The sequence below is a fragment of the Drosophila tropicalis genome, unplaced genomic scaffold (assembly GCF_018151085.1).
Source record: "Drosophila tropicalis isolate 14030-0801.00 unplaced genomic scaffold, ASM1815108v1 contig_115, whole genome shotgun sequence".
Classification (NCBI taxonomy): Eukaryota; Metazoa; Arthropoda; class Insecta; order Diptera; family Drosophilidae; genus Drosophila; species Drosophila tropicalis.
The window spans coordinates 155,758-174,533 of NW_027172519.1; the positions used below are offsets into that span (position 1 = coordinate 155,758).

At 41.2% G+C, this 18,776-nt stretch overlaps 1 protein-coding gene across 1 annotated transcript; it reads right to left on the bottom strand.

Annotated features, from left to right (window-relative positions):
- Positions 1-1,052: 1,052 nt before the first annotated feature.
- dikar lies at positions 1,053-17,585 on the bottom strand. The gene is given in 10 exon segments (XM_068287347.1): positions 1,053-5,401; positions 5,470-9,891; positions 10,690-10,814; positions 10,887-11,024; positions 12,541-13,451; positions 13,454-13,805; positions 14,934-15,095; positions 15,158-15,858; positions 15,925-16,013; positions 17,361-17,585. Coding segments are annotated over 10 exon segments (9,474 nt in total). The 5' UTR covers positions 17,389-17,585; the 3' UTR covers positions 1,053-2,855.
- Positions 17,586-18,776: the final 1,191 nt, after the last annotated feature.

An 18,776-nucleotide genomic window follows, 5' to 3' on the forward strand; every position in this document is an offset into this window, starting at 1 on the left:
GTAACTTTTCTAAGATCTTCTCGGTTTAGTTCTCGGTTAGTTGGGTCATTGAATGACGCCAAGTGAAGACATTGTTTCTTTTTTTGAACTCATTGTTTGCCGGTTGGAAAAGAAATATTAGTTATATGTTTCATTCTCATTCATTAAGCAGAAGATGTACTCAATGCTGGATTGAGGTTGTCTAAGATCTGATCGTTGATCTTCCATTTGAATCGTTTATGGGTTCACCAACAATACATGTACGTATAGGCGGCAAATCATGAACATAAGAGCAGATTTCTTGCAATATATTTGTGTGACTTAGGCCAGACGCTCTACTCTGAGCCATGCATTCATTAAAGGTATCAGGTATTAACCTATGTACACACGATGCAAGTAGCACTTTCAAAATACATATTTCATATCTGAACTTAATGATTTCAGATACTTGGCACATTTCAATGCAATTGCCTCAAATTGCAATTGGCCCGAATGGATCGTGGAGGGGGCATGCCAAAGATTCCTGACATATTCTAGACTCTAGTAGAGCGTTGACTTTCAAGCTTGGTTCAACTGAATCAAGTGTGTTTTGTATGTAGATTGTTAGTCGTCGTGTAGTATACTGTTTGGTTGATAATTATTACTGATCAATTGCTGCCAGGTTGGTTTTGAACAACAGGTAACAGGCGTTTTGAAAGCATTTCAATTAATAAGACTCGGGTTCTAGAGGATAGCCAGCAGAGAGACAGAGGGACAGAGGGCAGAGAGATAGATAGATAGATGGATAGTTAGATAGACCGACTGACAGGTGAAGTAAGCTTTGGCGCGTGCAGCTATCGCCATAGTCATCATTATCATCAGCTAAGCCATCGCGTTTATAGTTGGAGCTTGGTGAAGGGCAACGGTGAAATCTCATCTGGAGGGTATGGGGGTAAGGGGGTCTGGAGGGTATGGGGGGCCCGATTGTATGTAAATTCCATTTAATAATACAAATTGCATAATAATCAATGTAAGAACTAAAAATTATGACAATATGCAATGTAATTCTTTATTGTAATTTAGTTTGATGTTTATTTACTGTGCAGGAGTGGGGGGGGGCTGCACATACAGCATACAATATAATATATGTATGTATATATGTATATAATATATATATATTTTTATACATATATGTATATGTATATATCGATTTTTATTTATATTTCATTATGTATATATATAATAATCATCATTATTAATATAATATAATTAGCATTGTGGTTCATTTCTTTATTCCTTTCAATATGTTTCTTGTTGCTGTTTTCATTTGTTTTTGTTTTTTGTCCTCCCTTTAACTTTTACTTGTTATGTTTTTTTTTTTTTTTTTTTTGTTACTTTTGTTTTACCATTTCTCTTTATGCTCTAGGTACTGATTATTTTGTTTTCTTTTTTTTGTTATCTTTCATTTTAGTTTATCAAATTCTAAAAACATAAGCATTAACAACTTAATTTAGTGTTTCTTGGTTTTTTTCCATCTGTTAATTTTATACTTTTTGTCTTTTTTTTTTTTTTTTTGTTGTATACTACTTAGTTAAGGGTTTCTTTTGCATTTCTTGTTTCTGTTTGTGTTTTGTTTTTCGTTTTCGTTTTTTGTTTTATAAGACTAAGACACTTTTTAATAAATCTGAACTTGTTTTCTTCTTTTCCATCCCTCCTTTACTTTAGCTATATCTTCTCTTCTCTCTATCGTTTTTTTTTTTTTTGTTTATTACACCTTTTAAAGCTACATTTTGAGATGTATATGTGTGTGTGTGTGTGTGTGTGTGTGGGGTGTGTGTGTGTGAGGTGTGTGTGTGTGAGGTGTGGGTGTGGTTGTGTATCAGCAACAGTGTGTACATTTGTGTATGTAGTACTAAAATTTTTGGGGGAAAAGGAAAAAGGAATGTCTCATACCTATACATGTTTGGCTGCGTGTGTGTGTTTGTGGGTGTGTGTGAATTTATGGTTTATTTTTTAATGATTTATTTTCTAGAGTTTCGACTTAGCATAATAATTAACAAATTAAAGTTTATACATTATGAATTTGCTTGGCTTTCTACATACTGTATAAATAAAAATAAATTGTTTATACTTTCAACAATAAGAACTAATAGTTATAATAAGCATAATGGTAATCGTAAACATAATTATGATTGTAATTAGAGATACACTAAAATAATTACAAACTAAACTCTGCAGAAGATCAAAACTAAAATCTAATTATAGTCGGCTAAAATTCTTTGAATTTTTCTCTGTATCTTTGCTTCATTTATTTTCTTGTTTTTTGTTGTCCTTTTTAATTTTACTTCTCTAAGTTGGCTTTGCTTGCTGTTTCACTTTATATTTCTGAGTTCAATTAAATTAAATTAAAGATTTAGATTTTAGCTACTATGTTTACAAATTAATTGTCATTAAACAATACGCTTGATTAGATAGAACAGCTACAAAACTTGCAAATAGAAGGAGTTGGAGAGCAATAAAAAGTTTAAGGCTTAAAAAATGATAATCTTAAAATAGAATTCGAGTGCTAGCTTTAAAGATCAGTACAAACAGAAAAAAATAATAATAATAATAAACTAAATGGAGTGAAATTGCAATGTTCCCTCTATTCAGCCCATCCCTAATCCAGAACACTGTCTCTGGTGGGAAGAGCCACCCATGTTCTTTTGAAGATTGCATTGAAAGGGCTCCAAGAGTTGCAAGTTTTATTAAAATGGCAGTTCTAATTAAATTGAATTGAATCCCATACCATTCAGAATTCATTTGAATAAAATCGAAATCGAATCTTGTCTATCACACAATCCCCTTTCCCATTGTCTTCCATTTGAAACCGTGGCTGTTCTAACTTTCGAATCCAATCATCGCTGTGTTCCTGGTGGTGCTGCTGATGCCGCCGCAGTGGCTGTCGCTGTGGCTGATGATGAAGAAGCTGCTGCTGCTGCTGCTACTGCCGCTGCGGCAACTGCTGCTGCTGCTTGACCAGTTGCCGCCCCCGTCAGATCGTCTCCCTGGAGATCCACGTTAGCGGCACTGGCGTACTGCTAAAACCATGACTGACGATTGATATCGTATGGCTTTGGCATACCCAAGGCTGATGGGCGATATGCAGCAGGCGGCGGCGGTGGCGGAGCTTGATGGTGACCTGTGTGATAGCTTGCTGCTGCCGCCGCCGCTGCCGGCCCACTTAGCAGACTCTGGTTAAAGATCATCCGCGTATGAAAGTCATCGCGTCGCAAGTATTGCTGATATAGCTGCGAGTTGGGATCGAATGGATAACCAGCGGCAGCCACAGCGGCTGCTGCTCGGGTCGATGGATGAGCGGCAGCTGCGAGGAAAGAGGGGTACGATCCGGCGGCTGTATTGAGGGGATTTTGTTGGCTTTTATCGGCTGCACCATTGACACCGGCACCCGATGGATTGACAGCTGTTGCCCCACTATGCGCCGGCGCTGGTGGCAAATAATATGGATTCGGAGCTTCCCGAAACTGATCCAAATAACTGCTTGCAGTCGTCTGATCGCCATAAAGTCCCAATGCGCCCGGAGTGGTGTGTGCAAAATTAAAGGCACTGCCCGGTACCATCCCACCCCCAGCTGCCGACGTTTTCAACGAGATGGCGGCGGCATCTGCCGAGGATTGCTGTTGACTTCCGGAACCGGAAGGTGTTGCTCCTGACACTGCACCAGCCGATGGTACTGAGGCAGATACGCCTCCGGACTTAAGGCCTGCATAAAGCTGGAAACCTTGATGAAGTGCCTGAGCATGGGCCTGTAACTGATTGTTGGTCGAGCCAACAGATGATGAGCTGTTATAATGTTGCTGCTGCTGCTGTTGTTGTTGATGTTGCTGCTGCTGCTGCTGTTGGGTGGCGACGACCTGTTGCTGCTGCGCAACAGCATGTTGTTGCTGCTGCTGTTGTTGTTGTTGCTGCTGCTGCTGCTGTTGTTGAGCTTTGGCCGTCTCTGCTGCTATGGTGGATGGTTTTTTCTTTCTTCCACGCTTTGCTGGGACTTTCACCTCAGGTGGCGGTACGACCGCTGCGGCTTGCTGCGGTGTTGTGTTGCTGCCGGGTACATAGTTGCCAGGTAGCTGCTGTGCCGGATTTCCGTACGCGGCCGCCGCCGATGCCGCTGCGGCTGCACTGCTTGATGCACTATACATATGGGCCGCTGGCGGCATGGTTTTGTCAAAGTAATTCCCAGAATAACCCAGCATTGATTCGGTGAGCGAATGCATCAACGGATTGTTGTATGTTTGCGGCGGTGGCGGAGGCGTCGGCTTATTGTAGGCGGACAGATGGTGCGTTTGACTCAAATGATGTTGCTGATGTGCTGTTGATGGATGTACCATGGAGGCGGCATCACTTGCAGGCCCAGAAGATGCCGATGATGGCGCCGAGGATTCTGTTACTGCTGCTGGCTTATCAACAGTTGACCCTTGTTGTTGTTGTTGTTGTGCTGCTGTATAACTATGATTTAGCTGCGATTGCTGCTGTTGCTGGTAGGAATTGTGTTGCTGATGTTGCTGTTGTTGCTGCTGTTGCTGTTGTTGTGGCAATGACAGTGGCAACTTTTGTTGTTGCTGATAGTTTTGATTATGAGCCGATTGCAACTGGGTAATATGAGGAGTTTGTTGCTGCTGCTGCTGAGCAGATTTAGCATTGGCCTGTTGCTGCTGCTGTTGCGGCTGCTGTGCCTCTTTAGAGAAACCCATAGCTGCTGCACGATTATACATCTCAAAGGCTTTATCTGGTGCAATATTACCCAAAGGCTTGGCAAAGGCCATCGAGCCCAAAAAACTATTAAACATTTGCTGTTGCTTATTAAACAGAGTCTGCTGATTCTGTTGTTCCTCCAGTTTGGGTATTTTGCTGCTGGCAGCTGCCGCCACTGTAGCATTACCACTATAATCCATACCCAGCTCTTCTGCCGTGCGCTTCAGTGGATTGATCAATGTTTCTGTCTTTGGTGGCTGCTGCATTTGATGTTGCATAAAGCTGGCCATATCACTACCATAACTTGGTGGAACAATCTGTTGCTGCTGCTGCTGCTGGTTGCTGTCTACGGCATCAGCAGCTGCTGCTGCATTGGCCGCTGCATTTGTCGACTGATATTGCGCATATGTTGGATATTTGGGTGCCTGTTGCTGTTGCTGCTGCAGATGTTGATGTTGGCTGGCTGCCTGGCTACTTGCTGTGGCATTCGTAATGCTTGGCGGCAATATGCTGCGATTCAAGCTCCAATCGTTGTTAACCGCTTTAGAGGCAATTGCCGCTGTGGGGACAGCTGTAGCCGTAGGAGTAGGCAAAGGGTTAATTAGTGTGGCTGGATTATACAAGGATCGCTGTTGTTGCTGATACGTGTTGTTCTCGTGACTCGTGGATGCATATCCATTACTGCCCAATGCTGAAAGCAAATGAAAGAGGAATGAGTCAAGAACGCTGTCTATGTACATGCGTCGATTGCAGACTTACCTGTTGTTGTGCCTGCTCCTACAGCAGTTGCCGTTGATTGCACGGGTTGGCCAACTGTGGGAGCCTGCTGCTGGTAAGGTGAAAGCACTGGTTGCTGATAGGGCGAGTGTTGCTGCTCTGCCGGGGACTGAGCTAATGGTGTGGGAGGTTGTGTGGCCGCCGATGAAGCCGGTGAATCTACACTACTGGGCATAGGACTATGGGGCGCCGCTGCAGGGCTGTGCGAGGGTTGCTGTTGCTGCTGCGTGGGTTGTTGATATGGCGAATGTTGGGGCTGATGATACGGCGACTGGCCGTGATAGGGAGAGGGTTGCGCCTGTGGCTGCTGACTGTATGGTGAATGGGGATTTGGGGTACTCGGACTCATCGATGAGTTGTAATCTGATTCCTGGGAACGCGGCTGCTTATACTGATGATCGTAAATGGGCAACGGGGAAGTTGATGAGTAGGCAGGTGTCTTGGAGGCCTCAGAGCCCGATGGATTATAGCTGTTTCCTCCTCCATAGGGCGACGTTCCGCTTAACTCTGGCGTCGAGATATTCGGCGATGAGGCGGTCGATGTCGAGTAAATATGCTGAGAATACTGCGGATACGGTGAATTCTGCATTTCTCTGGGACTGCAGCTCTTGTCGGGGCTACTCTTTGTAGTTGTATCCTGATAGAAACCCACTTTGATGGCTCCATTGAGGGGATAGGGCGAAGCGTCGGGTTTGCTGGCGCCAGTCATTTCATCATTGGGCTTAGGGGACACCATTATGGGTGAAGCGCCAATTGGAGAGGCCCCTATGGGTGATGTATAAGAGCCTGCAGCATAAGAACCATATCGCTCATCGATGGCAATTCGCGGAGAGTCTGGATCTTGGCTAAATGAACTGCGCTCGGATGTGGTGCTACCAGTACTGGGTTTCCTTGGCCGTATCATGGGCGGCAAAGAGAAACTATTGTTTTCTCCACCAGAAGAACCAGCCCCAACGGGTGAATGAGGCGAGGGAGCTGCCAGTCGGATAACCTGCTGTTGTTGATGCTTTTCTTTCTCGGCCTCCTCCTCGGACTTTTTGTTTTGCACTTTGGGCCCACCGAAAGCCTTTAGCCAGGCACTCAAATTGGGTTTCTCTTTTTGACCAGCTTCCGTACGTAGCTGATCTGCGCCCGCATTGGATTTAACCACTTTGCTTAGCTCTAGAAGAGCTTCGAATGGTGCCTCCTTTGCCGACGTGGCCGTCAGATTAGTGTCCTCCTCGGATTTGTTATCTTCGATGGGAGTTTCATCATCTTCCAGACTCTTTTTGCCCGCCAACTCTTCCAGAGTTTTCCCCAAAGCAAAATCTTGTGTCTTTATGACCGTTCCCAAACTAAGCTTAGGCGCTCCTTCGGTGCTCTCTGTGATAAGAGCGTTCTTCACTTCACTCCTCGTCGTTTGACCACCGGTGAGCCGGTCCCCATGACTGCTGGTTGTTAGTTCGTGATCAGACTCTGCCTTGATGTTGTTCACAGAATTTGTTACATTTTGAATTAGATTGCCTTTGGCCTTGCCGGGCTGAAGACGCTCAATGGTCCGCATTACAGAATTCGCCTTCACCTTGGCCTGTTGCATTTGCGCCAGGGCCGTGGCAGCTGCCGTCTGTTTCTCCTTAAGCGATTTCCTTTTGGCTTCTTTAGCCATCTGTTGCTTGATATGCGGGGGCGGCGGAGGATTAAGTATTAACTGAGTGGTGCTTGGTTCCTTTGGTTTCGCAGGCGTAACTGGTGCTGTCGCTGTTGCTGCTGTTGCTGCTGCTGCTGCTGCTGCTGGAGCAGGCAATGGCGCTGTTGCGGGCATCACAGGTGCAGAAGCTGTTGTGGCGGGAGCTGAGTTAATGGAACATGGCGAATTGACACTACTAGCCGCTGTAGCCGAAGTGCTACCAATGGAATTGCCTGAATGTATGGAATGCGGGGGAGTGCCACACGCACTGCTGTTAACAACACTGCGATTGGCTTCGGTTTTAGGATTCGCAACATCGCTGCCGACCAGCTCATTTAGCGCCTCGGCCAACTTGGTGGGCACTAGTTCAGAGGACTTGGTTGCTGGTCTCCGGAAATCCGCGGAATCCATTTTGCTGCTAATGCCAGAATCGAAGTCGTCCAGCAGATTGTACCGCGACGGGGAATTGCTGGCTGAACTAAATTCGGAAAACCGTGGCGTATGTTCCAGCCACCTATTGATGTCCTTCAAAGTCTGTTCTGTTTCCACATCCAGCGCCTCCAGATTGGTCGTGTTGTTCTGCGAACTAGCTGCTAATGCAGCAGCTCCTTTTTGACCACCTTTCTTGTGGTTTAGTTTCTTATGTGCTGACTTCTCTGCTGTTGATTTGGCAGCATTTGCTGTATTTGTTTTCGCTGGCTTGGCGGGTGGGGGAGGCATTTGTTTATCTAGACGTTTCTTTGAGGGTTCCTTGACTTTGCTAGATAACGTCGTCGTCGTTGTCGTCGTCAATTCCTCCATTTTGACAATCGAGGATACCTCCGCTGGCACTGAGGAAGCCAGAGTTTGTTGACTTGTCTTTTCTTCCTTGGATTTCTCCACATTTTTTGGCATTTCCACTCGCTTCTCTCTGGACTTCTCCGACGTTTGCGATTTATTCTCCACTTTGATTGGCTTTTCTAGCTTTTCCACTTTATCTGTTGCGGCTGTTGCAGTGGTCACTGCTACCGCTGCTGTATCCTTTGCTCGCTTCTGATCTTTGCCTTTCCTACCACGCTTATGCTGCTCCTGCGCTGGAGGTGGCGGTGGTGGAGGTGTCGCTTTAGACTCTGGTGTTTTATCTCTCCTTGAAGCGTTTGACTTTTGTTTACCTTCACGACTGCTACTCTTAGTGCTGGCCTCGGAAGGCGCAACGGAATTGGAGGCACTGGACTGGCCACTTTGGGCTGCGCCTCGACTGCGTCGATATTTTATCACATCATATTTGTCCATGAATGGCAAAAGCATTTCCAATTCGGCAGCGGCTGCAGCTGCTGCTAAATCTTCTTTGCTTTTCTTGTGATGGTGCTTGGAGGAGGAGGAAGATTTTGATTTTGATTTATCCTTTTTGTCTTTGTTTTTTTTCACTTTTTCCTTTTTAGATTCGGCCTTCGAGGCTCTGCCACGGCCTCTACTACTATTATTGGAAGACTTCAACGTCCGCTCCTCGACAGATAGCACTTCCTCATCAGCGTCTTCGACGTCGTCGTCATCGTCTTCGTCTTCGTCTTCATGTCTGGCGGTCAATTTATTAGTTTCCGCTGTAGTTACCTTTTTAACTGTAGTCAATAACTCAGAGAGATCATCGTTAAGGGCACTTTTCGAGTATTTCTTATGGAGATCAACCTTAAATGGTGACATGCTACGCTCATCGTAGTCGTCGTCATTGCCACCGTGTTCATCGTCTTCCTCGGCATCATTTTTGTCATCCTCGTGGTCATCTTCGGATTCAGCCAAAGCTGCTGCTGCTGTCGGTGGCAGCTGCAAATCAAATGGCTCACTCTCAGTCTCCTCTTCGGCCAAATCTTGTTCTTCCTTGGGCTTCCGTCCCGGTTTCCTGCCTCTTTTAGTGGGCGTGGTAGTTTTGACTCTGGATTCAGCTAGCACTGATTTCTTCTTTTGGGCCGCAATCGTCCGCGCAGTTGGAGGCTTAACCTTGGCCTTAGCATTATTCGTCCTACTGATATCATCATCATCGTTACTGGAATCGATTCGGACGTCAGCTGGCGGACTTATCTCCTCTTCTTCACTTAGCTCACTTGGTTCCGATTCAGATTTCTTGCTTGATTTTTTGGTTTTTTGTTGTGCCGTTTTAAAGGTCCTTGATTTTTCGGCCTTGGCCTTGCGTCCACGCTTCGACGGTTCCTTCACCTTATCCGTATCTCTATCTCTGTCCTTATCTTTATCCTTTTCTTTCTCTTTTTCCTTCATGGCAGCTGCCGCTTTGCAAGCTTTCATTTTTTTGCTAATTGGTAGCGGAGGAGAAAGTGGCACTTGATCTTGCTCTTCTTCTACCAGCTGCGGTTCATCATCCGTGTCGACTTCATCTTCGCGTTCTGTGACAGCTTTGCTTTTTGTTTTCTTTTTGCGTCGTTTATCCTTCTCTTTACGCTTACGTTTCTGTGTACGTTGCTGATCCTCCAAGTCGCTTTGGTCTTCTTCCACTCCGCTCGTGTCCTTTGATTTAAGTTGTTGATGTTCTTCGACTGCCGCTAATGCTGTCAATGACGACACCGCCTCATCTTTGTCCTTGGTTTCCTTCTTACTAAAATATTTTTCTCGAAAAACATTCATTTTTGAATCGGCAGCTGGATAACTTAAATTAGGATCGTCATCTTCATCATCGGAAAGGTTATCGAAATATTTTTTAGTTGCCTTCTCAAAGGCATCCTGCAGATTATTCACCATTTCCGTATATTCTGTAACAGAGAGTATGTTAATTGATCAATTTGTATACAAATATATATATATACATATATACATGTGTGTGAAAATATTCCAAGTTTATAACATTTAGTCTAGTGAATAATTTCATAATTTAAAAAAAGTCAAAATCATTTTTTAATGGTTTTTCAAAATTTCAAGAAAGTAAAATGTTTTTAATTATTAAAAGGTTTTACTTCAAAGACATGAATTATAATCAATGAATGTTGATTTCACATATAAGTATGGAAATCTCACAAAGAAAGGTTTCACTAAGCCTTGAAAAGTTCTTTCACAGCTAAAACTCAATCTTCGTTAGGTTTATGTGATGAAATAGTAATAACATTTACAATTTTGTCTAGTTCCTATTACTTATGTATGCCTAGTACTTTGACTTTAATGATGTTTTATAACACAATATTTATTAATAAAGGCAAAAAGATCTTCCTATCTTCCTATAGCTTTTCCTTATAAACAGCACAAAACTTGATCTCTTAAATATTCTATATATAAACATTCTATGACATTGGCTAATTGTTCACTTTAATAGTTTCTTAGTTATCAGGACATTAATTAGAGTTTCTTTTCTTTTTCTGATCAAAAAAAACTTTGTACAAAATTATGTTTCCGCAAGCGCATTTTTCTCAGAGACAAAGAATCGATGAATTTTATAATACCTCAAACAAAGTCAAAGCTTCATAAATGAAAAATTAGAACTAAACCAGAGGCCATTCATATGGAAGGTTCTCACACACGTATATATAAGTATTATTAACAACTGTGCATATAATAACCATTATTGTGCCCATTGTACAGTCTGCAATTGTTGACAATCAGACGAAAATCGTTACGAAATTCACTGAATTTATGATATTCGCCGCTGTCTAGTTTATCTTCCATTTTCAGCAGGTCCATGGGTCTAGGACGATGGAAAATATAAATAATAAGTTAATGGATTTTTGATTAGTACAAATATTTATTGGTAACATACCGCCTTATAATTGAATAATATCGCGGCGCTATATCCTCTTCGACGGGATCCATAAAGGGCCAGGCATCACGGTGATTTTTTACATAGACCAGAACCTTGTGCATTCCAATTTGTAGAACTTCCTCCGTTTCGGTGAAACTAAGAATATTTGCATGATTGGAGGAGGAGTTGTTGATTGATTTTGTTGTTGTTGTTGTTGTTGATGATGTTGTATTTGTATTTGGATTTATATTTGATGTTGTTGTTGTTGTTGTTATGGAATTATGCGTTTTAGTTTTATGTTTGTGATGATAATGGGAATGGTGAGTATTGCTGTGAGAGTGGGAATTATGATGATGATAATGATGATGATGGGAGGTGGAAGTACTGGATGCTGGGCGATAGTGATTATGATTTGAATGGTGACTATAATTTTGGACGACTCCATGCGGCGTTGTTGTTGTTGTTGTTGTTGATGATATAGTTGTTGGGGCAGCCGTCGTTGAATTATTATTATTATTATTGTTATTGTTGTGCTTATGGTTGTTGTTGTTGTTGTTGTTGTTAAGGCTGCTGTTGTTGGTAGTGGTGGTTGTGATGGTGGTGCTACGGTGGTTGCTACTATTTACATGGCTACATTTTTTTTTTTTCGATTTATTGTTGTTGGGTTTTTTATTTATTATAATTTTTTTTTTTTTTTTTTTTGGGGTGATGGGTATAAGAGTTTATACAACAGACAATGATAAATATATGTTAATCAAATTTTTTGTTTTGTTTATTATATACAGATTTAATGAAGAGATGGTAATGGTAGAAAGAAAGCTAAAGGAGGTGGATATGTGGGAGTAGATCAAGGAATCATGCAACGAATATACATATGTACATAGATACGTAATTTAAGGGGCCCCATTCAAGTATTATGAAACGCAATGTTGCCTTCGAAATATTTTCAAATCGCATTACATAATACTTGAACTCGTGTAACAGAAAATGAATTAATATTTGGCATAAACTGCTTTGGGTTAGACAAATATAGGAGAATTGATTGGCAAGTGGTTGACCAAGAGATGAGCCACATCTAAAAATGAATCAATTTTCAAATCGTATTTCTTCATAAAGTTTTAAAAGAGTTCCCCGAAACGTTTTCAAGTCTCCCTTACATATTTTTGAAATATTTATTAAATAATTTCTTCAAATCTTTGAATTTAATGTTGTTCGATTCTTTCTAATTCGTTGTCTTACTCTATCTAGTGCTATCTCTTTCTAAATCAACTTTCCTTTCTGTCGACTGGCTTCTGTCCTTTCGTGCCACTAAACACATTGTCATTGTCCACTTGAGAAGCAGTATAACCTATGCATCTTTCTAATCTTAACGCAAAATTTCTCTCTGTCATCTCTCCACGATTTTTAATTCCAAAGGGAAGAAGAGTATTATTAAGTCCCTGCAAAAGTTTGACTCTCATAGAACTTTAGAGTGGGGGGATAGTCGCTATTTATGGCTCATACAATTGAATAATTGAAAATCATCAGGGAAAAACTTAAAATCTCTACAAAAAGCATAGTATACACTTGATTACTTTATAAAATATGTGTTAGATCGTGTTTTACGATTGATAATGAACGTTGTGAATGGAGAATAAAAGTACAAAATGTTAATATCAAAAATCAAACTTACTCATCGGCACTTTTGTCTGAATAGGCAATGCTGCTATGCCTTTCCGCTTTGCTAAACGGTGAGGAGGATGAGGACGCTGATGACATTGTTGTGGACTTTTTAGTTCTTGCTGCAGAAACACCATCTCCTCCAGTCGATTTGTTGCTATTGCTGTTGCTGCTGCTGCTGTTATTGTTGTTATTGTTGCCTGAACTACGGTCTGCCTTGTCAGCTTTACTTTGCTTTTTGGAACGACCCGAACCCGATGCTGTGTTGCCACTTTGTTGCTGATTGGAAATGGAGGATGTTGTAGAGGATCCATTGCCATTGCCCGTTGTACTGCCGCCTGGTATAAATATATTGCCCGTTAGGGAACTGAGGGAATTATTTGTCTGCCGTCCGGGCAATTTCACATTTGCCGCTGGCGCCATCTGCTGCTGCTGCTGTTGCTGGATATCTTCACACTTGGTTACCACGTGAACGCTATTTATTCTGTTTGTTTCCGTTACTGCTGCTGATCCGGAGTCAAACTCCTCTTCGTCTTGTGTCGGCACTGGTGAGGGCAAGCTTAAGTTCGCTATGCTGGTGGCCACTGCAATTGCTGCTGAATTGGTATCTAACAATTGTAGTTGACGGCAAAAGTTTTCTTTATCCTCTGGACTTAGTGAAGTGGCATGAGAAGAATGTATTGGACCTGGTGAGGATGAAGAGGACTCTTCGTCTGCTAGTGCTGCTGATGCACTTGCTCCTGCTCCTGCTGCTCCTGTTGTTGTTGTATTGGTATTGTTATTATTATCTTCGCAAATTTGAACTGCTTCAGAGTTAGCATGCTTATGTCTCCTACGATGATGATGATCACGTTCACGTTCACGATCACGATCTCGTTCTCGATCTCTACGTTTCTTTTGCTTTTTGCCCGACTTTTTTTCTTGTGATGATGATGGTGGTGATGGTGGTGATGATGATGATGATGATTCTTGCTCTTAAATTCTGCTGGCGTTTGCGATTTCGGAGGAGTTTGAGGCGATCGAAATTTGTTGTTAATCTCCGCCGAAGTTGATGTTGTTGTTATTGCTGCTGACGTTGTTGTTGGTGGTGCTGTTGTTGTTGTTGCTGTTGCCGATGGTGTTGCTGATGCTGAGGCAGCGATTAATTGTTGCTGTTGCGGCGGCGGTGGTGATAAAAGTGGACGATGTTGTTGATGTTGTTGTTGTTGCTGATGATGATGATGTTGGTCTTCTTCTTCATTCAAATCGTCGTCTTCTGGTGATAGACAAAACGTTTCCCTGTGGCACAGAAATTCGCTCGAATTAGTTGTTGTTGTACGTCGAAGGGAGCTTGCGTAAGTTGATATACCGCTAGCAGTTGATGTTGATTGGGAACTGCAGATCATGAGATGGTGAAGAGGTAAAGTCGAAGAAAACAGAAAGAGGGAAAAATACAAAAAACCAAAAAAAAAACACAGAAAGAAGGAAATTGGGACAATTAATAGTGTGCAGTAATGGATTCACCTTACTTCAAATAGAAGCGTTTCGTCTCACTCACTCGCCTTCTGACCAACATTAAGGCTTTTTAAAAGGATTGTCGATCGTTTAGTTTAGATCGTCAATCCCATTTAAAAGTAATATTATGTGTAAAAGTATTTTGATGAATGACCCCTGAGGAATTTATGTGAATGAATGGGTATGAATAGGTGGTGGGTGATGTTTATGGATGAAAGTTAAAACTAAACTTATTATAAATGAAAAATATAAACATACATATATATACGTATACATATAGATATATGTATATGGTATAAATACGTATGTTGTAAGATAATCATATTAATAAGATATTTGAAAAAAGCATGCTTACAGAGTTGATTTTTTGCAAAACGAAATCCAATCAATTTCTCATCCATATACAAAATTAAATCTTATGGTCAAAACTCAAATCAAAGTGCGGGGAGTTGTCACGCGCGTTGATCTCAAATCAATAGATCAATCGATCCTGTCTCTGTTGTGTTGTATGGAGGATTAGGAGTAGGAGAAGGGAGTAGTGTTGCTGATCTCCGTTGCTACAGTTGCTTTTGATTCTGGGAACACAGCATTTGCTGATATTATCCTGCTCGTCGATGGTTAATTGTAATTGTTTGTTTTTCTTTTTTGCTTTTTTAATTTGTCAATGAAAAGTGAATAAGATTTGTTTTGTTCTTCTTTTCTTTTTTCGTTTTCTTTTTGGTTTGAGCAAATAATCGGATAATCGAAACTCAAATCGAACTTAACGAATAAACGGAAAAGAAATATGACAACAAAACAGAACAAAACAATGTGCTGAACGTGAGTGAATATATCTTTGTTTTGTTTATATTATTGTTTGCCTCCGTTTTTTGTATTTAGTTTGATTTGTTTTATAATACTGGGCGTTCTAACCGTCTGCGAGTACGTTGCTGTTGTTGCTGATGATGATGTTCGCGTTCGCGTCGCTGGCGTTCCCGCTCGTGCTCACGTTCGCGCTGTTGACGCTCCTCCTCCTGTCGAGCCTTGAGCTCGACAAGATTGCGAATGCGACTTGAGTTACGCACTTGCAGTAATCTGTATGGGATAGCCTCGATATTATTGAGATCAATTGATGGATATAAAATAATAGAACTCACTTTCTTCGCCTTAGACGTTCCCGTTCGCGAAATAACTGCGGCAATTTGGGTAAAAAATTCTCATCGAGTATCTGGAAAAGTTCACGCTCTTTGGCATTTGTTGAGGTCTTGAATTTAGCAGCCAAATTCTGCCAATCCTCCTCGGTGAAGCAAATGACTTGCCAGATGGTACCGTTGCTGCCTATATAGCCACTACTGCCACGAATTGAGGCCAACGATGAGGTAGCTGCTGATGCTGCTCCTGCAGCTATGGCTGCTGCTCCACCTCCTCCACTTGCAGCAGTTGTTACTTTATCCTCGCGATACAATCGAGTCCCATAGAAATACCAGTAGCCAGAATTCTTCGAATCGTAGCCCAATGGCTCAACACGCAGGCTATCCGCCTCTAGATTACTAAGGATGACCTGCACATCGACAGAGTCCAACCGAAAGTGACACAAATCGTGCAGAATGTGCAATCGTTTGCGCACTGGCAGGGATTGAAAATCAATATCCGTATCAAAGTGATTCTCAGTCTGATGCAGGCGACACTGTTGGCGCAGAAAGCGACGCAAGAACATCTGATAGTTGCTATGTGTAATTTCCTTGGCTACCGATTGCAGCGCATCGCAGCCCTTGAGCAGGCGCACAATTAATTCGGGCACTAGGGCAACTTGATCTTCATCGCTGGTACCATCGGAAAGCAGCGCCGATTCAAGGTCCTACAAAAGCAGAACGTCAACAAACATTTCAAACAAATGGGACAAATGAATATCGCACACACTTACCTCAATGTCTATATCGGGTAGATCAAATGCGGAACTAAACAATGAACAAAAATGCGAAATACACGGTATCTCCCACCATGATTGAATATCTAAGGAGCAAGAAAGTAGATTATTAAATTTTAATTTTTACTGTAAATGTTTCTTCAAAGTTTAATATATGTATATATTCAATTTATTAAATCCATAGCTAAGTTATTGGTAAATTCACCGTATATTTTCTCGCTCTCTATCATAATTTTTGTTATTCGAAGTGTGATGGACTTTGTGGACTCTACATCTTGTAATCTGTAAAGGGTTACATGAATACATACGGTTACCCTGAGAATTTGTTTGTTTATAAGAATTCATATTCGAATACGACAAATTTTAGTTATCTAAGTACCCTTTGTACTTAAAAGTACTTACTGAGAAACTATAAGCAAATTAAATCGAATGAATGAGCCTGTATAGAAGATCGTTAATATACAGACTGGAAGACCAAAACTACAAATTCATCTTATTCAATTGATTCGAGTTTCTATTCTATTGAGTTCGAGTGCTGAACTCTTATCCATTTAAATTTGAAGCCTGGAATGTCAGGATTGAAAACCTATACTTCTTCATATGAATTCAGTCAATTTAAGACGGAATTCATGGAATTTTGTTTAATACATTATTTTATTCAATTTTTTTTTAAGTATGAAATAAATATACATATATTGGCTGGTTCGAAGTTTATATGTTTTTAAGTCTACTTTGTAGTTTGTAGGTCGAAAACGTCTTCTTCTCTGTGTTAGAAACATCTGACTAAAAGTGTAATACCCTGGATATCCCGGATAATAGAGGTAATTTCATGAACAGGAAAATAGGAAGAAACTCAACTTCGTTTCGGATAATAGGGATTAATGGGTGCCCGGATAACCGGGGTTCGGGGTCAAGACTATTGAGACATATTATCGAGATAGTAAAATCCTTAAATTTATTTTGCAAACCCTAAGTAAAGAAGCATGCACATTATAAACAAAACAAAAAGGAGAATTATTCTCAAAAGAGACTGAAGGTCAGAGTTTGGTCGAATAGAACAGCTCAGTGCCTAAATTGTTTTATCATTGCCTACTAAATTCTATTTAATCAAAGTTGCCAGTGATTTTAGATTAGTATAAGCATGTATTTTCATATATGTATGTATGTATATGCCGATCTGGTTTAACTAACAGAGTTGCTTTCTCTCTCTCCCTCTGTAAACTGAGCAAATTTTTGGCTAGTATAACTATTAGGGGCATTCATTTTTTCTTTTATTTCTTAAAGTGGGCAATTGTTAGCCCCTTACTGCAAACTAGACTTAAATTTCCATTTAAACATTGCCATCGTTCTGCTCTCCTTTTTACCATTTACTCCGTCTCTCGTTCGTTCTCATTCTCTCTTTGTGTTTATGAGCATTGATCGCAGAAACTCACCCAATAGGCCAATGAAAGTAGAAACCATTTATATTTGCTTGCTGATTGGAAACGTTGCTCCTCTGCGAGATGAAAACAACACACAAACAACACACAGGCACGCACGCACGCACACAGGCACAATTCCTTCGGCTGTTTGGTTACTTTTTTTTAATATTATGTTATTTATTAAGTTATCTTTACTTTTTGTTTTTTTTTTTTTTTGTAACAGGCCTAAAGAAAGTACAGAGAAGGAGGGAAAGGACAAATTAGTGTCAAATTACAGAAGAAAAAAAAAAGGCAATCAAATTAAATGTGTGCAACATGTGTGTGTGTTTACACAAGTACACATGTATGCATGTTGAGTGAATTTGTGTCGATATTAGTGCTTTGTGTTGTTAAATTATTCGGCGGTTTTTAGCACTGATTTGCCATTTGGCATTTGCTTTTATCACTTATCAAACGCATTGCAATGCACAAAAACAGAAGCAGCGGCAAACGGCGACTGTAACGTTGGGCAGATAGGTTTGTGGGTGGGGGTGGTGGTGGTAGTAAATGGGCGGTTTAAAGAGAGAAAGGTTGCGATGTTGATGTAAAGGGGAAGTGGGATTGGGGGGGGACGGTAGAAAGTACACGAGCACCCTTTCGCGCGCTTATTTTGCCCGAAGAAGAGAAAATCAAAACAGACAACCAAGTGGGCAGCATTTGCCCAAGGGAGAGCGAGACAACACTATAGTGTCATTATCATCAGCTGTCTCTGTCGGTTTTTCACATTTCACATTGTTGCTGTTGTTGCCTACGCTCTTTTCAATTAATTTATAATTTCCATTTTACAAATAGTATACGACGTTTGTTTGAGTATTTATTGTTTTTTCTTATTTGTTGATTAAATTTGTTAGAACCAATATGCAATTTGCGCTTGGATTGAAAAGAAATTTATCACTTTTTTTGCTTTGGGGCATGCGCGCAGAGATGCGCCTTTTTCGTTCACCTTTTTTCGTTTCTTTTTTTTTTGTCTTTTCTTCTTCTGCTTCGGCCTGCTGCTGCTCTGCGCCTCTCTCTATGCCCTGTGTGTATTTATTTTTATTAATACATGTGTATATATATTTTTCACGTTACGTGCGAAAATGTCATTTAACTTTTGGGAGAGCAAAAGACGCCCATTTGCTATTGCGGAAATTTTTCCAATTTCTCTTTGCATTTGATTTTCGTTGTTTAATTCGACGTCACATTGCCTGACTGCCTGCCTGCTGCTTCCCCGTTTTCATCAAGCCGCGGCATTAAAAATATTGTTAATTATTTCACAACAACAACGCAACACAAACACACACACACACATGGGACAGGCACATTGGCATTCCACATTCCGTTATCGCACGGACACACACATACAAAAACACACACGAATCAGCGGCTCCGTACAATTTTCTTGAACGT